This window comes from Orcinus orca, chromosome 11 (genome assembly GCF_937001465.1).
Source record: "Orcinus orca chromosome 11, mOrcOrc1.1, whole genome shotgun sequence".
Taxonomy (NCBI): Eukaryota; Metazoa; Chordata; class Mammalia; order Artiodactyla; family Delphinidae; genus Orcinus; species Orcinus orca.
The window spans coordinates 71,105,276-71,130,426 of record NC_064569.1 but is presented as its reverse complement, the minus strand read 5'-3'; the positions used below and the strand labels follow the sequence as shown (position 1 = coordinate 71,130,426).

General features: G+C 38.0%; 1 protein-coding gene across 5 annotated transcripts in view; it reads left to right on the top strand.

The window, feature by feature from the left end:
- Positions 1 to 8,063, top strand: part of C11H12orf50 (chromosome 11 C12orf50 homolog) — a 34,037-nt gene extending 25,974 nt beyond the window's left edge. For 2 of the 5 annotated variants that reach the window (XM_049694270.1, XM_049694271.1), the window contains exons 9-13: positions 840 to 956; positions 2,399 to 2,503; positions 2,755 to 2,958; positions 4,573 to 4,665; positions 7,894 to 8,063. In XM_049694270.1, the coding sequence (XP_049550227.1) occupies positions 840 to 956; positions 2,399 to 2,503; positions 2,755 to 2,958; positions 4,573 to 4,665; positions 7,894 to 7,919 (545 nt within the window). In that variant the 3' untranslated portion in view covers positions 7,920 to 8,063. The remainder of the gene's footprint in view (positions 1 to 839; positions 957 to 2,398; positions 2,504 to 2,754; positions 2,959 to 4,572; positions 4,666 to 7,893) is intronic. The other 3 variants (XM_033407196.2, XM_049694272.1, XM_049694273.1) reach the window with 2 other exon arrangements.
- Positions 8,064 to 25,151: the final 17,088 nt, after the last annotated feature.

Here is a 25,151-nt window from a genome sequence, read left to right as displayed (position 1 = left end):
TAGAATCCCCCAGCTGGGACCTCTGCTGGGCAGCTCTCTCAGTCACAGACAGTACAGCTGTCCTGTAATTAGAGAACTTCACATGTTCTCCATCTAAATATTAACCAATTACATCTACTGTTTTCCCCACCATTAAATAAATATTCTCAAGAACAGGAAGACACTTGTGATCAAATTCTCCTTATGGAAAATTATATGTAAATCTTGTTTCCTCTCTTTTGCTCAATCCATCAAAAAACACACACCTCTAACTACACTAATAACCATAGCCACCATTCACGTGTGGCTGTTTAAATTAATTAAAATTAAATAAAATTTTAAAATTCAGCTCATCAGTTGCACCAGCCATATTACAAGTGCTCAATATCCACATGTGACCAGTGGCTATCATTTCAGACAGCACAGATTTAGAATGTTTCCATCATTGCAGAAAACTCTATTGGATGGCCCTGCTCCAAAGCTTAGAACAAATGACGACTGTTACAGATATTTCTTCATCCTTGGTTTAAATTGGCACACTTGATGTAAAATTGATAACCTTTTCTTTTTTTGTATTTTATTTTTTTATACAGAGGTATTAAAAATATTGCCACAAATATATAATTTACATATTGAAGATAATGGCTGTTATTTCTGAATTTTTAATGTTTTGTTAGTGACAAATTTGGGGGACTCAATGTGGTAATTAGGGAATTTCAGTGGTGGGTTCTAAAAATTAATATAGGTATATATATTTTAAATAGGTATGCCCATCATATAATGCTTGCAAAGTGAAATACCAATGGAAACACTTCTTTTTACTAATAGTGACATTCTATTTTCTTAATTTGCTTTAAAAGATAACAAGGACAGTCCTCATCCAAAGCGTTCCCTAACTACCCGACTAGTACCTACAATGCATGTATTAAATGCTACTGAGAATATCAGTGTGAAGTGCAGAGAGGACCCTTCTTCAAGTGAGACATCAGCTCTATCACTTTTTGGCCTTAGATATATTTGCCTTATCGTGGATTTATTTTGCTTATTTGCAGTAGAATTTTAAAAAGGAAAGAAAAAAGGATGGTTTGAAAACTATTCAGGATTAAGAATTAAAGACACAATATTCTTCTAATTGACAATGAATTGTGATGTAGGTCCTAGTAAATTATACACTTTCCCACTAGTTTAATTTAGATGTTAAAGTTAATAATATACTCCGTTCTCTGAAGCTTCATTAGTACATTTTAAATTTAACCCGTGCTGGGATACGTTGACAAATTTTTATTATGTTTCAGATTATTTTTCTTGATTGGGCTTCTCCTTGCTATTTAGTACTTGGAGCTTCTTCTCTTGATACAATTAAGACTCATGAAACTTCCTGTTTCCCTCCCTCCTTTCTTCCTTTTCCTTATTTCATTTATTGAACCCCTATAATATTCTTCAGCCCCAGCTGGGAAACAAAGGGAACTGTGATGGTTTACCTCAGAGCAGCTTAGTTTAGTGACACTTGTGAAAAATATGGTTTCCAAGTTCTAGGAGTGGGAGCACGAGAGTAAGGGTGGAGCATGATGTTTGGAGAGGAGGTGGTGAATCAGAGCTTCACTGAAGGTTTACTGCTGAAGCTGAAGATGAGAGCTAGGGCAAAGAGAGATTTATCAGCCCACTGTAGAGAGCTAATGTAATCTACATAGTGAAGTTGATGTTCATTTTCTCTGTGTAGTAGTTACTTGCGAATGTTTAGGATCTCCACACAGAGAAATAATAAAGAATGCTCCTCTTTACTAGATCGTTTTAAGATACTCTGGAGAAATGTACCTTAGAAATTCCTGGAAAATTGAGCATGCACATAAAATTTTCCATGTAAAAACATGCAAGCAAGAAGTGAATAACTTAGTGATATTAGCACTTACAAATTCTGATTATTGAGGCTTGTTTCACCAAACTATCTATACCCCCAACTTCTTAAGATCTTAAAACAGTAAGGTAATAGTCATTAAAGTATTTTACACTAATGCAACTTCTTAAGAAGAAGTAGTTTAGGCTTAAAAAGTTATGTTCAAAATAACTATTCTAAAACTACTTAAAAATAACATTATAATGAGATATATAATTATATTTGGATTATAATTTTATGTTCTTTTAAACCTAAAAAGATCCACACATTCCTTTGGAGAAAAGCATTTTTCTCCAAAGGAATGTTTCTTATTGAAAGTTTTCTCATCAATCAATTTCCAAGATAGATGTTTTTGGTACTTAAAATTAAATCACCCTTTGTTCTAGAAAGTAATGTATTGGGGTGGTACATTTATTTTTTTCTCTTGCTTGACATGTGAATGCACAGATATGTAATTATCACCTACAGTAATTTTCAGATGAAAGTGTCTCTTTAAAAACTGTAAAACTTTGTATCTTCTTTAAGTAAATGATGTCCAGCCAGTGAGGAAGCCTCATTTTAAAGGCCTGAAAAAAAGAAAATGGATTTATGATGAACCAAAGAACTTTCCTGGCCCAGAAATGCAGAGAGGTAAAGTGTCTATGTATTTGATATTCCTAAATTGTAATTTGAAAAGAGATTAAATAATATTTTCTAGCAGAAAAACAAGTCATTGTCATGCAACATGTTATTTTAGATGTCAGCCCAATTCTTATAAACTTAGTTCTTTTAGCTTACATTATCTTCCATTGTGCTATCAAACATTTAAAGTACAATATGTTATTTACGGGTGTGAAACCAGCTTGTTTTATCCCTCACTCTCTTCCCCCTTTCTTTTATAGCAGTACAGTCTCCAAATCCCAAAAATAAAATGAGTTACCATCGCAATAATAAAAACAGAAACTCTGAGAATGCCTCCTATATCCATGGTCAGAGAGATGCTGTCAGAACTGTCTCAGTGAATGCACCTCCCCGCAGCAGGCCCACAAACGGGTCCTACAATAAAGTTGATGTTAACAAGGAACCCAAATTCAACCTCTGTTCAGGTGGAGTTCTACACTTATATAGGCTCTTTACTCATGTCTGTGGTTTGCATTCCCATGGAATTTCCTGATGGTCCAACTAATCTTAATTGCTATCCACCCCCTTCTTTTTCCAGGCCATCACCACCATAACATCTTAGAAAACTAGTAAGAGGATTTTTGTCCATGTGCAGGAGTGCACGTGATTTAAAGGATATTGGAGAAAACATGTTGGATGCAGATGGCTTGACATGACCCTCTCTAGAATTTTGTCTCAGAGCACTGCACTTTGTTCCCCCTGGATAACTTTATTTCACTCTTGAGGATTGTTTTTGAATGGTTGACATTTTCTTGTTCCACTGACTGCATTGTTCAATTATCACTTTCTGTCTAGTGCTGTGGTTTTTCTTTAGGCCTTCCTGATTACTTTCTGAAAGGGTTAGTTTGGGGGTTAACTGCAATATTTTTGACAACCTCTCATCTCTCCCACCCATGCCCAGATTGCTTCTAAATCATTTCATCATGTAATAGGCAAAGTCATAGTATTTCTCAGGAAGTACAAGGACACAAGGGAGGAGGGAACCAAATCTCTCTTTTTTTTTCCCCCTCAGATGAATTTGGCTCTTTTAAAGTTGGGTTTGTCTTCTCAACTTAACAAAAGGTCACTCAATTCCCTGTAATTTCATGTTTGTATTTTCCTGTGTGCATAGTCTAGTTAGTAGAGTTCTGAATGTTGTGTACTTTCTGAAACATAAGTGAAAACTCTATGTCTCTCTTAGGTCCTCCTTTTACAATTTAAATAGAAGTTAGCTTTTAAATTATTTTCTTCTATTTGTTTTAGAATGGAATGATGTATGGATTTATATATAAAAATAAGGATATTCTTTTTTTTTTTTTTTTTTTTTTTTTTTTTGGTACGCGGGACTTTCACCGCTGTGACCTCTTCCGTTGCGGAGCACAGGCTCCGGACGCCAGGCTCAGCGGCCATGGCTCACGGGCCCAGCCGCTCCACGGCATGTGGGATCCTCCCGGACCGGGGCACGAACCCGCGTCCCCTGCATCGGCAGGCGGACTCTCAACCACTGTGCCACCAGCGAAGCCCAAGGATATTCTTAAGTGAAACAGACTTTTAATTTTATTTACTACATTTTATTATTAATTTTATTATAATTTTACTGTGAGTGGTTAGCTGTGAAGAATATAGTAACTACCAGAACAGTTTGATGCCACAGTCTAGATTTGTGTTAAGGTGGCCTCACCTACCTACCTACCTACCTTCCTTCCTTCCTTTCTTTAGCTCTGCAAATGTTAACAGAATTTTATGTAAAATCATGGTAAAGCCAGGCAATGAAACATTTTGATTACATACACATATCATACTCTTCTCTAGCTTAGCCTCGTGGGAGCAAGCCTTATTTGAGGAACTGAACAGTCAATTAAGAGATGTATAACCGTGTTCATTGATAACTTAAAAGGTTTTAATAAGCTCACTTGTATCCCTGATGGCTTAGCCTTGAAATGGTAAAATGAATTATTAGAGAATAGCTTCACCTCTGAGATAATTATAACTTTGAAATGCTCCTGGAATATGATTTTAACATTATAAAATATTTAATTCCTGTTTCCTTTTTCTCTCAGATAAATATATGTCAACATCATATAATGGTTCAGCCTGGCAAAAAAGAATTCCTTTTTCAAAAACATATTCAAAAACTGAAAAGATATATTCAGGTAAATATTTACTAGTGATTTTAATGTATCATACAATTCTGAAAATAAATGACAAGTTTTTAAGCTCAAGGAACATATTTTAGAAAATTTAGAAAGTTTTCACCATATACCTGAACATAATTACTTGGAGTTTAGTAGATATCTTCTCTACTAGCAATTTAATTTTACTTTTTTATTGTGTTTTCCTTTGCCTATTTTTATTTTATCAGAAATCTTTTGATATATTTCTCTCCTTAGAAGCATAGCAGTTTCAGCAGTTATGTAATATAAGACGCATTCTTTGTTGAACTACAAAGCAATATATAAATGCATATTTTGACGCAAAATATTAAAGCCCTACTATATCCACCATGGACACATATTGGCTGGTGCTGGCTGACAAGGCATCTAAGATGTAGTTTCCAGGCTGGGAGGTTCAAAGTGACTATGGTCTCCCCCTTGTGCTCTGTGCTCTGGGAGGGTGTAGGGATTCCAGGAACCTCCTCAGTGTAAAGGTTTGTAGCAGATCCGGCCTCAGGTTTGGGATCTGGTTCTTCTACTAAAAAGCTTGTTGTCTTCTCCCAGCTTATTCTGGGGCTGGCTCAGTGGGTTTGGAAAACCATACAGGATAAAATGGTTTCAGTTATTTCTTGGAAAACTGAACCTCTCAGAAAAAGACCTAGATAGGGAGTTCCTACCTAAATCAGTAGCCTAGAACTTTCAGAATCATCTGAAATCCATAAACTCTTATATGAGAGGTTCCCAGAATGAATCAGAACACATCCAGACTAGAAACTGTACACTTTCCAAAATAAACAGCTAAGATCTTCTAAAGCAGTATTTCTCTATAAACTCTTGACTATAACTGTGATGCAGTATTCAGACCTGTATATATATTTATACCGGAGTCAGTTGTTTTCTTTTTTCCCATCTCTTCCCAAATCATATTGTACTGCAAGAAAACTCTGCTGTGGCACTACTTAATTGATTATATTTCCTCTTCACTTCATGTGGGTTGCACTTAATTTTGGGGGGAAGGAGGTGAAAAGGCAATGAAAATCCTAGATAAAACTACCAATTGTCAAGTCACATCCTTTTCTCCCACGGTTTCCTTGTGGGTGGAATGTTATTTGAAGTATTAAAGGATGTGCTTCTCACCCCCCTGCCCCTGTCCCAGTGACTACTCTTGTATTGCAGCAGCCTTCTCCCCTCCCCTCCCACACAGTGAAACATGAATCACTACAGGATTTGGAGGAAGGAGGGGTCACTTGAGAGTATGAAGCATGTACCATCCACATATGCCACAGGAAAAGGGATGTGACAGGGGATGTGAGCCAACGAAACTGCCCTTTTCTTTCAATCTGAAGAGTAAGGAGGAGGGTATGGTGAGACAGCAGGAGAGCAGAAACTGTGAAGCCACTTACACAGTACTAGTTCCCTCCTCCCCTTCTCCCACCACCTCCAGCTATGCCAGGGCCCAGGGATAGAAAGGTCTATGATAGAATTCCTCTGGAACTTTTAAGAATCTGAGTATAAAGAGGCTCTGCATTGTACTTCCCAGATGCAATATAGGGGGGAAGCTTTGGAGAGAGTTTCTCAACGCCATCTGGTGGTGGGGTTGTGGGGAGGACGAGGCACGTCTAACGCAAGAGGGCTGGAGACAGAGCCTCTTGAGATTGCCGAGCTCCAGGGTTGATTGGGAGGGCATCACATAACCCTGTGAGTTTCAAGTGAGAGTGAGTTCCTGGGAGAGAGGACCAGCAGGTCTACACAAAGTCTTCTGGCTAGGCCTAAAGGGATAGCATCAAAAAGATGCCTTTGTGGTTGGGTGCTATTCCGGGGAGGACTCAGCTGGAAACTCAACTGTTTGCTGTGCCAGGAAGTCGATTAGAAACCAAGCCATCATCCACTGATCAAACCCCTGTTATGTGAAGTATGGTCTGGGGGCCACCAGCAGTGATATCACCTGGGAGCTTGTTAGGAGTGTGGAATCTCCATCTCAGACCTACTGAATCATTATCTGCATTTTAACAAGATCCGCAGGTGATTAGGATACACATTAAAGCCTGAGAAACCTTAGACTATGTTATCTGGGCCACTGTTCACCAGCACAGGACCCAGACCTTGTTGAAACCCAAGATTGTTGAGAGGACATTCTTTTCCTACCTGTCACACAGCAGCAACCATCCTCCCCAGTCCCAACCCTAGAAATTAGGATAAGCAGCAGGAAGGTAGGGGAGGGAGAAAAACCCTCAGAATTTCAAATCTGAATGTGATTGACATACATGTGAAGTAGCTAAGAAAGCACTGAATGGGAATAAGTTTATATGCAAATTTTCTTCTTTTTTTTTTTTTTTGCGGTACGCGGGCCTCTCACTGTTGTGGCCTCTCCCGTTGCGGAGCACAGGCTCCGGACGCACAGGCCCAGCGGCCATAGCTCACGGACCCAGCTGCTCCGCAGCATGTGGGATCTTCCCGGACCGGGGCACGAACCCGTGTCCCCTGCACCGGCAGGCGAACTCTCAACCACTGCGCCACCAGGGAAGCCCACCCCTAAACTCTTATCGTTTCCAGTTGTTGTTGTCATCACCAGAATAGGGAGAGAAAGAGTAGCTTGTGTTTCCTCCCCTGCACTTCCTGCTAGGGCACAAAGGAGAGATTTCAGTGTTTCCCAGGGGACAGGTGGACTGCTAGAGAGAGCCACTAGTCTACTCCTCTAAGGAATATCTGGAGCCAAGGCCTCAGAAGTGTAACTGGGTGAGAGGAGTCTTTGGGACAATGTTGGCTGCTATAAGGCTAATGCAATAGAAGAGGAAAATGTGTCTGCAGGAATCAAGGAAAGGAGATAAAGGCAGTTAGAGATGTCATTGTCAGCCTTTCCTTGAGGCCACTTGTCCTTTCTGATAGACATACAGCTGGTGTGACTGGAGGTGCCTTTCTCCAGAGGAGGGGACATTCATTCTGTTCATTCTGGGTGCCCCATGGTGCAGCCTTCTACATACTGTAGTATTATTTCCATTCCTCTCCACCCCTCCATCTAAATTCAAATCACAGCGAGCGAGCTTCAGAAAGAAGTGGAATTAGTTTGAATGGCATTCTGAAAATTTATGAATTATGAATTAGAACAATAAGCTTTTGTTTTGTCTTTAGATTTATGGTAACTGATTAGCAAAAGAAATGCAATTTTTGGTACCCTGAAAAACGCTGAAGAAGAAAATAACTGAAATATTTTTTCTACTTTATTATTAGAGCCAAGAAGAAATGGGAGGAAGTAAACCTGGAGGTTGAAAAATGAGAAAAGAGAAAAGTGCCAGAGATCATCTGGTTTACAATCAAAATGAAAATTCCAAGAATGAGATACTCAAGTAGTCCATACTGTATACTGGATAGCCAAATATGATAATTGCAAATTCTGAAAATAAGATGCAGGAAGTACATTGTGCTCTTTCAAAACTGATAAAAATGCAAATTACAAACAGCTGCCTGTGTATTTATATAGGTCTGGAACTCATTCAATGCATTGCCACAAACATTTAATAAAATTTAAAAGTTTGACAATTAAAATCATTCTTTAATTGTAAACTAAGATTGCACAGACTGAGGAGTAAAACTGTGCCTTTGATTTCTATTTTGCAATATTCTTTAAGGAAGAAACCTCACATTTTCTTTCTTTACCTAGATTTTAAGCTGGGCGTCCGTGATAGTTACAGATAAAATGTAAACAAATTCAGTGAAGTCCCAGGATTACAGTTTGGTGGTGAGTATGAGAGGAATTCTAATAGAAATACACTTCAGTGTGTTGTAGAAAGAGACAAAGATTGGTTTATTATTCAGGGAAGTTGCTGAACAATGTCTTTTAATTGACATCTACAAAATCTATCTGCTGAAATGTGCTACATTCAAAACTGAAAAATGAACATTTTCCTACCATGAAAATAAAAATTATATGATCATACTGGAGAAAAGAACTTGTAAAAGGAAAAAAAAAGTGAATTAATAACATGGTATCCACAAAGTCTAGAGTGAGCTTTTAACGCTTCAGTAAACTCCAGAAGTATAAATGTTTACAAATATAACAACTATACCCCAATTAAAAAAAAAAGTATGAGAGCAATATAAGTAATTAACCTTTCAAATGATGTTTCTCTAAGTTTGTAACACTTATACTTCTGAGTTTATGAAGGCTCAGAACTTCACTAAGAGTTTAGAACACCCTGTATTTATATTTGCATGCATCTTGCGGTTATTGGTAGCTTCTTGTTCAATATTTATTGGGGAAGGGAGGCAATCAGGGTTCTTAGAAATATTTTATTTTAAAACATTTTATATGGTATGATTCCAGCTTGTGGAATAATAAACCCTAGTTTCTGGCTTCTAATGGTGCTCTGTCTCCACACCTGCAAAAACTTGAGGTTATAGTCACTTTGTTTTTTTTACAGATAGAGCAGATAGAAATGAAAACTGTGTCAGCAAAGTATCTTGGTAAGATAGTTTGAGAGGGATGTAAGAAAAGAGCTGAAAAGATGTCTAGATGGAAGGTGATAGGAAACAGCCTATAATTCCATTTAACAGACAGATCTGTGTCCTTCTAAAACTTCAACTAGTGATGAAGAAGGAGGGGTTCAAAGAAGGAAATTCAAGATTTCTTTCTTGAAGTACAGATTCTCAGTGTGTATCTGCATTGCATGCCAAATGCTGAAGAATCAATGAGGAAAGAGGAAAATATAAAGGAAGGCTTGAATGTGATTCTTCTGAAAGTGTACATGTACAATTCCTGAATAAATGTACATTTTTATTATGATAAACTTTGTCTAAAGGACCAAGTCAGACAGGGGCATTAATCAACCTTGTTTTAATGTTTGTGATTTAGAGAAAGGGCACTTGGTTTAAATGGGGGTAAACCAGTAACCAGGAAGGAAGAAGATAACATACCCCAAAATAAGAAAAGATAGGGGATGACAAAGGTAAGTGGACAACCAAACATTTGGAAGCCAGAAAGATGCAATGCTTACTGACTCCTAAACATACAAGTAGTGCATTTAAGCTTCAATTCTACAGTGCCACTGTTGGGCAGTTGCGTATCTGGCACATACAAAAGCTTTCAATGAATTTCACTGGTGTTCAATGATTCTACTCTTTTCAAAATTCAACAGTAATAAAAGTAATAATAAAAATAGCATTTATTGGGTGTTTAGTATGTTAGTTAGCTAGGGCTGCTATAATAAAGTACCACAAACTGAGTGACTCAACAGAAATTTATTGTCTCACAAATCTGGAGGCTAGAAGTCTGAAATCAAGGTGTCAGTGGGTTGGTTTTTTCTGAAGGATCTATTGCAGGACTGTCTTCTTGGCTTATAGATCACTGTTTTCTCCTTGTGTCTCTTCGTATCATCTTCCCTTAATGTGTGTTTCTGTGTTCATATTTATTCTTTTATAAGAACACAGTCATGTTGGATTAGGGCCCATTCAAATGACCTCATTTTAACTGGATTACCTCTGTATAGACCTTATATCCAAATAAGGTCACATTCTGAGGCATTGGGGGTTAGGCCTTCAAAAACATATGAATTTTGGGAGGACACAAAGGTGGCTCTGGGACCCTTCCAGGGTGGGTGAGTAGATTTTAAGTGACAAATGTACTCTAACACTCCAACCTCTCTAAACATTTAAATCCCTTCCTCTACAATAAATCAAGGCAGGTCTGGACTCACTCTGGATTTGCTCACTCTGGACTACCTTTTAGTCCATATTTAAACCAACCAACCAACCAACCAATTAGAACACTTTCTAATTTCCCAAGCTGCACCTAATTGCAGAATCTCTGCTTAGTGGGCCCATATCAACAAATTTGGCTCGATCCAATTCTATGTTCCTTCCGTGATTATTCCACATCTTTAAAATTCATGCCCACACACATTCCTTGGACTTTTGTCTGTATAAATTAGAAAACTCAAGCAGTTACTTTGGAGTGTAGCATACTTCCTCATGGTTCCCAGTTTCATCAAAGTCTTCCTATATGTTCCTATTTCAACTTTCAGGATTATGTTCCTTCGCAATCAATGCCATAATTGTAACAGTAAATACCCTGTGAGCCTGTGAATTCAATTTGCATTGTAATTCAGTCACTCCAGGATGAGATTTTAGGTTTGTTTTCCAGCATTCTCAACCCTGTGCCTATGACAAATAAAGAGCCTTCTTTCGGGGCAGACACAGAAACTTTCAGGTTTCACCTTCTATGTGATGTATGAGCTAGGAATTTGTCAATGTAAAGAAAAATGCACATGACTGTTGTGAGTTTAAGTTTTATTCAGGGTCTTACTGAGGACTACCACCTGGGAGATAGCTTCTTAGTACCTCTGAGTAACCAGCTCTGAAGAAGTAGGGGAGAAGCCAGTATATATATATGAATTTTTTGGCTAGAAAAAATGTAATCAATCATGCATATATCTTAGTAAAAGATCACTGCTAATCACAAAGAACAAATGATTTTACTGCTTTTCTATGTATGGGAAGATGCAAGAATCTGGGATATTGAAGTTCTTCCTGAGATATATATCTAACTATCTAGGGGCCTGTTTATTCCAAAGCTCAGAATGTCTCATCCTGTTTCTTCCATCCTGAATTCCTCTCAGGGCATGCTCTGTCAGTGGGTGACTGCAGTGGGTTGAGACTTAACCCTTAGTATAACTGGACGGTGAGTGGTACTCTTTGTTCCTTTTTGTTCGTTTTTAAATATTCAATTTCCTGAGTTCATTTTTTTTTTCTTTTTTCATTTTGTTCAGTGACATTAGGAGCAACCAGCCCATCTCATTATATTTGTTAGTTTGACAAAAAAGCTCAGAAGTATCATATACATGGTTACCTAGATCCTTGCCCCGTAGAAGTGTTTGATTATGAGTATCCAATGGTGATATTTTTGCATATTTCTATTGCCACATCACACCATTAATTATCAATGCTCTACTGCTAGAAATAGAGTAATTAGTGCCTTTAAAACTAATTAGATTAGAGATCCAAGGGCAGAAACCCTAGAACCAATTCAGAAAACTTATCCTTAGGTTATGTTCCCATAGAGCCACTCTCAGTACCAAAATTTTTATTAGGGTTCTCCAGAGAAACATGACCAATAGGGTGTGTGTGTGTGTGTGTGTGTGTGTGTGTGTGTAAAGAAATTTATTTTAAGTAACTGACTCGTGAATGGGCAAGAATTTTGTGCATAAATCTATAAAACTTTAATGAAAGTTTCTAACACCTAAAAAAAGTAAATGAAATGCTATACCATAATCATGGATAGACAAACACAATATGTTAAAAAAATTTCAATTGTCTGCAAATTGACCTAGTCATGATATCATGTCAATCAAAATCCTAACAGGCTTTTTTCATGAAACTTGACAAGCTTATTCTGAAACTAATATGAAATTCCGAAGCCTTAAGAATGACCAAGATGCTACCAACAGAGAAGAATAAAGTGTGGGGCTTTGCCTGTCATATATCACGATTTGATCTAAAGCTATCTAATATTATAAAACTATATTTTATATCTGCTACAGCATAATATTGACATTATTATGATATCTGAGGCAAAATCGAAGAGAACAGAGAGCCTAGAAAACCAACCTACCTATCTATGTAAATCTGACATATGGCAGAAATGGTATTGTAGATCAGTAGAGAAAGAAGAGGTTATTAAATAAATGTTTTGGGAAATTGAGTATCCCTAAAGAAAAAAATGACAATGGATCCCTAATATTACACAAGTAAATTTCAAATGAGTCAAACACAATGGCACAGGCAAAACTTAAACTCTACAAAAACTGTTTGCTGAATGTATACATGAGTCATAGAATATTTAGAAATGTACCACTGAATGAAAAGTTTGATAAACCTCTCTTTACTGCTATGCTTGCCAATATTTGGGTAAAGGAAGGAAAGCTGGAAGAGGGACAGGCAAGCATGTTCCACTCCTAAAGTCACAAGAACCCCCTAAATATACTTTCCAAATAAACAAGGGCACATTTATAAAAATTAGGCACTAGTCCTCTTGCATTTATCACTTAAGGGGCTGTGTTTTATTTCTCTTATTTAAAAGCCTTTATTCCTTTGATGTAAATAACTTCTTATCTTACAATAGGACTATTATACATTTTTACCTAAATCCTCTTAGATTTACTTGAGGGATCCAAATAGCTTGTTTTCACTTCTAATCTTAGGACATATCTATGCTATCTTTAAGAAAAGTTTTCTATAGACAGCATTTCCTTTGAAAATGAATTTTGGCTCCTTTTACCAGAGGCTGCCATTTGACCTGGAAATCAGTTTCTTTCTACTTACAATTATTTTGTCACAAATTGGAGTTTAAACTGCCTGAAAAAATAAAAGCCACAACTTCTACTTTGCTCCTGGCATAAACTCAGGACAATTTGTACCATTTGCAAGCTAATCAGAACAGATCATCCACAGTAGGCTGGGAGAACTTCTGGTTCCAATTCAATCTGCTTTGGGTTGGCTTTGGATGGTAGTGTTTGTGAAGATAATTGTCCCTATTGCCAAGTTGATATTTATGTTCTTTCCCCCAGGGAAAAACTGCCACAGAACAAATTAAGGGTGATTATCAAGAAGAGTAGGTAATTGCCAAGGAGTTCAATAAACTTACATGAGCTTTGGAGCCAGAGGACATTTTTAGGCTCCTGGCTTTGCCTTTTGCTAGTCATTTGGCCTAGGAGGAAATACTTAGTCTCTCTGTGCATAAATGTCCTCATTTGTAATAACACCTTCCTGATAGAGTTGTTATGGGCATTAGAGATAATATATGAAGTGCTAAGAGTTGTGTCTGGGATAGAGGTGGTTTTCAATAAATGATACTCATTTATTATTACTGGAAATTATCTGACAGGTTACCACTACTTGTTGATCAATATAATAGAAATAATGTGACCATACTCTTAGGACTTAATGTGATATTTACTTTGCCTGATATTAAACAGCAACTTAGTATAATAAAATCTGTATATTTCTGCTGGAGCATAGGTTAGAAATACAGTTTGAAGTTGTTTTTGAGAACAGAATGGTAATTTTCAGACTCACTTGCTCCTTTCCTATGAGATCTGGTAACTAAGGATGCAGAAATGTTTCCCTTTCTTATATTTTTGATTCAAAACCAAATCTATATCCAATTTTAATAGGAATATATATATATAAAACACAATAAGAATGAAATAAATTTGATACATTATACCATTAAAAATTAAATACCAAGTCATAAGTTGTAGGAGAATTTTTAAAAGATTCCTTTTTAGTTTTTTTTAAATTATGATTTAATAATTTATACTCCCCGGGCATGCGGCCCCGGGACATTTCTAGCCCAGGGCACTATAGCTCTGCATTCCACAGGGAAATAATTTCAAATTTGCTCCCTCCTGACATCCAGAAGCTTCTTTTTTCCCTCCATAGCTAGTGGGTTATGTTTAAAGGATATAAAAGTTCTTTCATCATACTAAATAAATTCTTATTCAAATTGCAAATTGTTTTACCAAAAAGCTATATTTAAAATTATAGAGAGAACATTTATTAGTTGGTTGATTTTATGGGTTATCCACATTATTGCTTCTTGCATGGGCCTGAATAATCAAGAGATGGTTACTCATTATTGGGAGAAAATAGCTCCATTTAACTAAGTATATATTTTTGAATCATCTTCAGACTAGCATTGTGTTATATAATTTGTAAATTTGACTCTCTGAAACATTAACATATTAACGTGCTATTATATTAATATATGTTAATGTATTAATGTGATGTATTAAGGGTTACTTATTTTCAGAAGTGCATAAAATTCATATTCCACACTTTGTCATTCTTTATCCAGTGATGTGCTGATAAATGTTTGACAACTGATTCTCAGGAAAAACAGCTTCAGTCTGTAGCACTGGTGATTTCTGTAGTGTAAAAACTCTCACCATGGTTGATTTAAAGCTACCAAATTGAAGTCACTGAACACAGAATTAGGAAGGAATGCACACAACTGGCTCTCCTGAGCTGGAAAGCACTCACTCCAGCACACCTCTGCATATTCTCTATGTAATAATAAAATAATTTAACATAATCAAATTAAATTTAATTCATATTAATTGAGTGCCTATTCTGAACCAGTTCCTATTCAAGGTATTGGTGATATCCCACTAACTATATAATATACATATTGTATGTTTATTTGTTTATTGCCAGTTTTTATCCTTAAGAATAAAGCATCATGAAGGTAAGGACTTTTTCTTTTTAGTTTATTATTGATTTCTCTGAGCCTAGAATGATGGCTGACACACAGTAGGCGATAAGGATGCTGAATCAAATGAAGGAGACTCAATCTCTGTCTTTAACAAGATTACAGTCTATCAGAAAATGAAACAAAATGTTTTTTAAGGAGAAAAACAGATTAGAGCATGTAATAATTAACAAGCCTTAGTATTTTTCTAAAGTTGAATATTAAATTATAATAAAATCCATAATACTATAATTAATAACTTTTATCTCTAGCAAAAGTTATATTTTATTGAAGTGTTATATGTTGATTGTGATTCTGCAAATAAAAACAGCAATAACACCAACAGTAATAGCAAAACTTTATAGAGTGCTTACTCCATGGTAGGCATATGCTAAGTGAATTACATGTATTATTATTATTAATTCTTAATAATTATATTATTAATTCTCATAATATTCTTTCAAATATGCATTAATTTTACCTTTCCACCTTATAAATGAGAATGCTGTGATTCCAAATTTCTCAGTAACTCGAGTCAATAGCCAATAAGTGTAATGCTCCTTTTTGTACCTGTCTTCCTGATTCTAGAATCTATGTTCTCAACCTCTGTGTTCAGTCTTGTAAACACTAATTTTCTTCTTTGTTGTTACAAAACGGTCATGGAGGGTTCACATTTTCATTTGGATGCTTTGCAAAGTGAATAATACTAGGAAAGGGAAGTCAAAGTCCTAGAGGCAGGAAGAACACTGTCTAAACTTTAGCCAAGCTGAGGAGAACTTTCAGGTCATCTTGGTCAGTGTCTTTGTTTAAGAAATAGCCAAAAAGCCAGTGCGGCTGGATGGAAGGGAAAGAGAGAGAAAGGGAGTGTTGTGAACGATGGGGTTAGAGAGGTGGGCTGTGGAGGCAGGTCAGATGGGCATTTGCTGTCATCTCTAGACTTCAGCCTTTTCTCTGAGAGCCCAGGAAGCCATCTGAAGGTTCTGAGCAGAGGAATGCCACGATCTGCCTTCCATTATTCTGAAGGAGCACGGCGGCTGCTAAAGCTAACAGACTCCGTGTAGGAGGAGAGCTAGAGCCTGGGAGAGACCAGTTAGAAGTTATCACCATAATCCCAGTGAGGGAGCCTGTGGCTTGGGACGGGCGGTGGCAAGAGGGTGAATAGTGGCTGGATGCTGATGTGTTCAGCAGTAGAACCCATAGGATTTCTCATGAGGGAGGTAAAGAATTCAAGGTTAACTCCAAGATTTACAAATGGCAGGCTGGCGACTGTAAGAGGAATAAGGAGTTTGGTTTTGGATTATGTTCAGTTTGAGATGCTTCAAAGGGAATGCCTGTGATGACAACTGAAAATGTTTACATCTCTTCTAACAATTCATATTTTAAAAAGACCCCACATCTTAACTCTAAGATTCAGTACTTATATTAAAAAGACAGTCATTTACTTATTACTAAACTTAGAATTTTTATCAGATTCCACTAAAACGAGAGCCAAACCCATGAAGTTCGAAAATACTAAACACAAGTGAAGTTAAAGAAAATATTGGTGTTCTGAACACTAGAGGTCAGCAGTATCACACAAACTACCTAGAAAATGCATCTAGGTAGAAACCACAATAAGACAGTTTGAGAACATTTATTTCTAACTCACTGATGCTAGCAGTAGGAGTCTTCAGGAATAAAAACAAAGCATAACCTTTTCATCGAAGACATTTTATATAAAGAAAAAATAATTTATTTCAGTTTGTAAGGATCCATAGAAGCTATAACGTAGCTTGGGGGCTTCTATAGTATTTGAAAATAAAAGCATAAAGACAGATGGAGCAAAGGACACTCTGGGGCATATTTTTCTCTGGATGCCCTTGCTGAAATCATGCTGGCAGCAATTAATCACATTAGGATAGAGAACAGAGCAGCCCAGCTTGTCCCAGTTCAGATCTGGTATTCCTCTCAAGGGCCAGGCTGCAGCTTTGGTATACGTGCCTCCTAAGAAAGGTGACAGTACGGCCTGAGGCCCTACTTAAATCGGCTGTAGCAGTTGGGTACAGTAGGTCATGAGTGCTTGAGTCAGGGATTGTAATCTTCCTTCCAACAGGGAATAGAGGAAGATGTAAGAAATAAAATGAAAAGAAATAGTGCATAAAGGAAGAAAGTGCAGAGTCACAGCAAAACTAATAAAACTTTAGAGTCTGCTGGAAAGAATGAGAAAAAAAATATTTATTTATTTGAAAATGAGTGAAAGGAACACACAGACTTGTGTAAAATAGGTGGTATATCTATTTTTGTTAGAAAATAGAATAGGTACTGATACAGATAAGTAAACGACCAGGAGGTAACATACTAGATTTAAATTTGAGGGAGGGTGATTATCTATTGGAGAAATTTAGTTATTTTGATAAACAAATTGAAAAGGGGTGTGTGTGTGTGTGTGTGTGTGTGTCTGTGTGAGAAATACAGAGGCAGAGACACAGAATATCTGTTTTTCCAGGTACTGCTTTACCTTCTGTTAAACTGCTATTTATAATGCTAAAAATACATTCAGTCAGGATATGTTTCTTCACAATGGTATTTAAAAATATGATGCCACAGAATTACATTATTATGTGTCAAAACTGCTGCCTCATTTTTTCTGTGGAATAGAGAAATATATAAATGTTTATATTTTTTACAGGGATACAAGACAAATGCATTGTAATTTATTGCCCCCAAACCCTGAAGAGGTAAATGGACTAAAAAACTATTAAAGCCAATCAGGCACACATGATTACAAAGTTCTATAAATATAACTCATTATTTGCATCCACATGAAGTTCTCGTTTTGTCTTTACTTCATTCACCTGTGAGATCAATTATATATCTTTGCTCCTTTCAACCACAGTCCCCCTATCTCCTATATATGAAAAACTTTGACTAGGACTTTAGGTATTGATACATTTTGTTCCACTTTCTCTTTCTTGCTTGGATCATTAAAGCCAGACTTCCTCCTTTCCTTCCATCCTTCCTTAATTCCTCCTTGTCTCCCTTCTTTCTTCCTTGTAACATCCCTTGTTCTCTCTCTTCTTGGCTCCTTCCCTCCTCTATCCCCTCCCTCCCTCTCTCCCACCCTTCCTCCTGTCTTCTTGTATTTAATGAGCATGTATTAAGCTCACTATACGGCAGACACTATGCTAGATGGCAAGATTAGAGAGCTGAAGAGGACAAATCATCCCTGCTCCCAAGAAACTCAGGATCAGTTAGATAGACAGATATGAGCACAAATAAATTGCTGCTCAATAAATGCTATATCAAAGGAGTTCACATTTTCTCTATTTTAAAGCTCCTAACCCAGTGGAATATTCATTATTTTCACTTTATACATACGATGAAAGGATTAGAGAAGTCAAATGACACACATGAAAATTCATAATCATCAAATAGGGAGTAGGTTGCATGAAGTATTTATGTTGCTGTTTTCAAAACTACCATGCTGCCACTCCAGTTTCACTCTTCATTATATCCTTTTTCATGTTTCTATAGAACACTTACATTACTTCTTTTCTTTGTGATTCTTATTTCACTTCTAGTTCCTTCATTGCTAGATCTCTTTCTCAACTACCTCTGTAGCTAATATAGAATAATTTTTTTGCAATGAAGAATTGAGTGACTGTCTTCCCCTGCCTATTTTCCAACTGTTCAATACAATAGAGAATGCTTTCAGTGTTACGAATTGGTTTATTAGTTTGCATCCTGTTAAAATCTAGAGAGACCCTAGCTCTTGAAGGATGAGGTATGGTTTATAATATTTTTTTAAATTAAATTTTATTTTTAGGGCAGTTTTAGGTTCAGGGCAAAATTGAACAGAAGGTACAGAGTTCCCATATATTACCTGTCCCCTGCCACACATCCCACTCTATAGTGGTTCATTTGTTATAAAAGATGAACCTATACTGAAACACTGCTATCACCCGAAGTCTATTGTTTACATTAGGACTGTCTTGGCATTGTACATCCTGAGTTTTGACAAATGTATAATGACATGTATCCACTATTGCAATATCATACGGAATAGTTTCACTGCCCTAAAAAAGCTCTGTGCTCTGCCTATTCCCTCCCTTCAAAACCTTTACTGTCCCCATAGTTTTTTGATTTTTCAGAGTGTCACATAGTTGGAGTCATACAGTACGTAGCCTTTCAGTTTGGTTTCTTTTATTTAGTAATATGCATTTAAAGTTCCTCCATGTCTTTTCATGGACTGATAGTTCTTTTTCATGCTGAATAATATCCCATTGTCTGGATGTACCACAGTTTATCTGCTCACTTACTGAACATCCTGGTTGCTTCAAAGTTTTAGCAAGTTCTTTCCTTTCTTAGCACATCAATTATGCTCCTTTTAAAACTATATTTTCAGTGGTTGCTCTAGAGTTTGCAATATACATTTGCAATGAATCTAAGCTCACTTTCAAATAACACTATACTACTACATGGGTAGTGCAAGTACCTTACAAAAACAAAAGAATCCTAATTCCTTCTTATTGTCCCTTGTATCACTGCTGTCACTCATTTTACTTATGCATAAGCTTACATAAACACACACGCATATATACATAAGCATACATAACCGAGTACATTTGTTGCTATTATTATTATGAAAAAAACTGCTGTTAAATTAAGAAAAAGTCTTTATTTTATCTTCATTTATTCATTCTTCTATGCTCTTTCTTTCTTTATGTAGATCCAAGTTTCTGACCTATATTATTTTCCCTCTCTCTGAAGAACTTCTTTTAACATTTCTTATAAGGTAGTCTACTGGCAACAAATTCCCTCAATTTTTCTTTCTCTGAGAAAGTCTTTATTTCTCCTTCTTTTTTGAAGGATATTTTTTGGGATACAGAATTCTAGGTTGGTGATTTATTTCTCAACACTTTAAACATCCCACCCATTCTCTTCTTCCTTGCATGGTTTCAGAGGAGAAGTCAGGTGTAATTTTCATCTTTGCTCCTCTGCAGGTAAGGTGTTTTTCTCCTCTGGCTTCTTTCAAGATTTTTTATTTTCTGAAGTTTGAATATGATATGAGTAGGTGAGGTCTTTTTTTTTTTTGCATTTACCCTGCTTGATGTTCTCTTCTCTGAGCTTCCTGGATCAGTGGTTTGGTGTCTGACGTTAATTTTGGGGAAATTCTCAGTTATTATCGCTTCAAATCCTTCCTTCCTTCCTTCCTTCCTTCCTTCCTTCCACCCTCCTTCCCTTCCTCCCCACCTCCTTTCCTCCCCCCATCTCCCTTTTTGGTGTTCTCATTATGCACATTTTTACACATTTTTAGTTGTCCTACAGTTCTAGCATATTCTGTTTTTTTGTTTCACTCTTTTTCCCTTTTGCTTTTCAGTTTTGGAAGTTTCTATTGTCATATCCTTAAGTGCAGAGATTCTTTTATTCTTTTATTGAGGTATAATTAAGATAACATTATATTAGCTTCAGGTGTACAACATAATGATTCTCATTGCAAAACAATCACCATGATAAATCCAGTTAACATCTATCACCATAGAGTTACAAAAATGTTTTTTCTGGTGATGAGAACTTTCAAGATCCACTTTCCTAGCTACTTCTAAATACTCAATATAGTATTACTAACTATACTCATCATGCTGTACACCTTCATAATATTGGGTTGGCCAAAAAGTTTGTCTGGGTTTTTCCGTAACATCTTACAGAAAACCTGAATGAACTTCTTGGCCAACTCAATATATTCATTCTATAAGTGGAAATTTGTACCTTTTGACCCCCTTCACCCCTCCTCAGGCATCAACCAATCTGTTTTCTGTATCTATGAGCTCAGTTTTTTTTTTTTTTTAAAGAATCCACATATAAATGAGATCATGAAGCATTTATCGTTTTCTGTCATGCAGAGAGTCTTTCTTCAGTCATTTCAAGTCTACTGTTGAGCCCATCAAGGGCTTTATTTCTTGTGTTACAGTGTTTTTGATCTCTAGCATTTATTTTTTATTTATTTATTATTTTTTTGAGGTACACGGGCCTCTCACTGTCGTGGCCTCTCCCGTTGCAGAGCACAGGCTCTGGACGCGCAGGCTCAGCGGCCATGGCTCATGGGCCCAGCCGCTCCACAGCATGTGGGATCCTCCTGGACCGGGGCACGAACCCGTGTCCCCTGCATCGGCAGGTGGGCTCTCAACCACTGCGCCACCAGGGAAGCCCTGGATCATCTTTACTATTGTTACTCTGAATGTTTTCTCAGGTAGACTGCCTATTTCCTCTTTATTTGTTTGGTCTGGTGGGTTTTTACTTTGCTCCTTCATCTGCTGCATATTTCTCTGTCTTCTCATTTTGCTTAACTTACTGTGTTTGTGGTCTCCTTTTCTCAGGCTGTAGGTTCATAGTTCCTGTTGTTTTTGGCGTTTGCCCTCAGTGGTTGAGGTTGGTTCCATGGCTTGTGTAGGCTTCCTAGTGGAGGGGACTGGTGCCTGTGTTCTGATTGGTGGGGCTGGATCTTGTCTTTCTGGTGGGGAGGGCCACATCCAGTGTTGTGTTTTGGGGTGCCTATGAACTTAGTATGATTTTAGGCAGCCTCTCTGGTAATGGGTGGGGTTGTGTTCCTGTCTTGCTAGTTGTTTGGCATAGGGTGGCCAGCACTGGAGTTTTCTGGCCATTGGGTGGAGCTGGGTCTTAATGTTGAGACAGAGATCTCTGGGAGAGCTCTCACCAATTGATATTACCTAGGGCTGGGAGGTCTCTGGTGGTTCAATGCTCTGAACCCAGTTCTCCCACCTCGGAGGCTCAGGCCTGACACTAGGCCAGAGTGCCAAGACTCTGTCAGCCACATGGCTCAGAAGAAAAGGGAGGAAAAAAAGAAATAAAATAAAATAATAAAAGAAAATAAAATAATTAAAATTAAAAAAATAATTAAAAAAAAGAGAGCAACCAAACCAATAAACAAATCCATCAATGATAACAAACTCTAAAAACTAAGATAAACATAAAAATCTGAAATAAATCAGTTGCCGACAGCAAACCCCAAGTCTACAGTTGCTCCCAAAGTCCACTGCCTCAGTTTTGGGACAATTTGTTGTCTATTCAGGTATTCCACAGATGCAGGGTGTATATCAAGTTGATTGCAGGGATTTAATCCGCTGCTCCTGAGGCTGCTGGGAGAAATTTCCCTTTGTCTTCTTTGTTCTCACAGCTCCTGGGGTTCAGCCTTGGTTTTGGCCCCACCTCTGCGTGTAGGTCACCCTCAGGCATCTGTTCCCCTCCTAGACAGGACGGGGTTAAAGCAGCAGCTGATTAGGGGCCTCTTGCTCACTCTGGCCGGGGTACAGGGAGGGAGGGGTAGGGTAGTCATAATTGGAATGCAGGGGCAAGCCTGCAGCAGCAAAGGCCAGCGTGATGTTGCAACTGCCTGAGTTGCACCGTGTGTTCTCCTGGGGAAGTTGTCCCTGGATCACGCGACCCTGGCAGTGGCGGGTTGCACAGGCTCCTGGGGGGTGTGGATAGTGACCTGTGCTTGCACACAGGATTCTTGGTGGCTGCAGCAGCAGTGTTAGTGTTTCATGCCCGTCTCTGGGGTCTGAGCTGATAGCCATGGCTCGCGCCCATCTTTGGAACTCACTTAGGCAGTGTTCTGCCTTCTGTGGGCACATGTGGAAGGAATCCCCTCTCCTCGTGCACCCCGAAACAATCGTCTCTTGCCTCTTAGGCAGGTCCAGACTTTTGCCCGGACTCCCTCCCAGCTAGCTGTAGCGCACTAGCCCCCTCAGGCTGTCTTCACGCAGCCAACCCAGTCCTCTCCCTGGGATCTGACCTCCGTAGCTGGAGCCTTAGCTCCCAGCCCCCACCTGCCCCAGGGGGTGAGCAGACAAGCCTCTCAGGCTGGTGAGTGCTGGTTGGCAACAATCCTCTGTGCGGGAATCTTTCTGCTTTGCCCTCTGCACCCCTGTTGCTGTGCTCTCCTCCATGGCTCCGAAGCTTCCCCACCGCCCAATCCCCTGTCTCCACCAGTGAAGGGGCTTCCTAGTATGTGGAAACTTTCCTCCTTCACAGCTCCCTCCCAGAGGTGCAGGTCCCATCCCTATTCTTTTGTCTCTGGTTTTTCTTTTTTCTTTTGCTCTATCCATGTACAAGGGGAGTTTCTTGCCTTTGGGAAAGTCTGAGGTCTTCTGCCAGCGTCAGTAGGTATTCTGTAGGAATTGTTCCACATGTAGATGTATTTTAGATGTATTTGTGGGGAGGAAGGTGATCCCCACGTCTTACTCGTCTGCCATCTTTAGCATCCCCCTAATTACTTCCAATATATTCAGTTTTGTATTTATTCTTTTCATTTCTGTATCAGCCCAGTTTGGAACCTTTGACTAAATTTATCTGAGCAATTAAGTTTTATTACTATGGGGCCTAGAATAATAATACCTAGATTATTTTACAAAAGAGGTAAGCAGGAAGACTTTGCATTTCAAAGTTACTTGTTGTTGCTCTGTAGTGTAGCTTACTATGTGTTAGGCATTATTCTATTATTCTAAGTGCTTTATGTGCATTAATTAATTGAATTCTACATCAACCCTGTAAGGTAGGTACTGTTATCATCCCCATTTGGCACAGGAAAACACAGGCACAGATTAGTTAAGTGTTTTACTGAGGTTCACACAGCTAGTAAGTAAAGGGGCCAGAAACTGAATCTGAGCTGTTTGAATCCAGAGTTCATGTTCTTAACTACTACACTCAAACTGCCTCTCAGGGTCCTGACTCTCCTCTAGGTTAGTATACCGAGGAAGTAACTAGCTGTGTGAATTCCTTAAAAACTTCGCACTACAAAACTTTGGGACCTTAAATGTGGGTTGTCTGTGGCCTAGCCCAAATTGGAGAGAGTGGAGTTGCTGGTAGATTGGTCTCTTTCAAAGACTTGGAAAGACCTGGGGAGAGACTTCACTGTGGCATGGGCCAGCAGGGCTGGGGTAAACCCTTCTGCACAGCACACCTGTGAGGTTGGGAGGATCAACTACAGTGATGGCAGCTGCAGACTGGTATACAGTGGATCTCTCCCTAGCCTGGGAAAGGAAGCCTGGCCCACCCCTTTTTTGTACTGCATAAGCCCTTATGGCTCTTGGATGATGGGTAAGGGGCATGAGCTGTTGGGGAGAGAAGGAGTCCCAAGAGTGTGATAAAACTTTTGCCAGTATGTTAGGTGGAGGCTCAAGTCAATTCTAATATAATTTAAGTTATAAACAAATACAGTGGGCACAAAAAGATCTACCACATTTATGTAACCATTGCTCTATCATTGAATATATAGTTTACTGACATAAGTAATGCTGTAATAAACATGTTCGAAATTTCACATTTTAGAGCAAAAATTTTATAAAATAGTAAGTCCTCAGTCATAGTGTTGAGCAACAGAAACCTCACACAACAAATTATAAATTACCTGATTCCTTTTATATGACATTCAAGAATAGGTAACATTAATTTATATTGATAAAGTAAGAATGGGGGTTACTTCTGTGGGTAATGAATTCAGAAGGGAGATAAGAGAAACTTCTGAGGATGTTGAAAATGTTCTATATCATGATGATCTGGGTGATTCTACAGGTGTGTGTGTGTGTGTGTGTGTGTGTGTGTGTGTGTGTGTATATATATATTTAAATAACTATATCAAGCTGTACATGTAAGATTTATGTCCTTAACTGCTGGCATATTATACCTTAAAAAAATAAGAAGTTGAATAATCAATAGAGGTCAGATATTTAGGACCTCTTTTGTTTTCCTACTTAAAGGAGTTTCTTCTTTCTGTTTTCTTTTTCCATCTCATGGCTGAATAGTCTAGATCAAGGGTCACAAACTTTGACCCATGGGCAAAATACAGCCCACTTCCTCCTGTATTTGTAGATAACAATTTATTAGAACACAGCCATGCTTATTTGTTTATGTATTGTAGACACTGCTTTCATGCTGCAACAGGAGAACTGAACATTATAATAGAGACTCTATGGCTCACAAAGCCTAAAGTATTCAGTATCTGGCCTTTTACAGGAAAAGTGTGCTGCTTCTTGATCTAGATGACCTTTTGGGTCCCTTCTAATACCGAGATTTTGGCTGTATGATTCTTGAGTCCAGGACATTTTCCTATGGAAACTTCTCCAGAACTGATGCCAATATCTCTTAAGATTTATCATTTGTAGAGAGAAAGTAAGAGGACCACAGCCCATTTTATCTTCATCTTGAATTTCCACCTTATAGGCTTCTATTTAAAAAAAAAAAAAAAAGG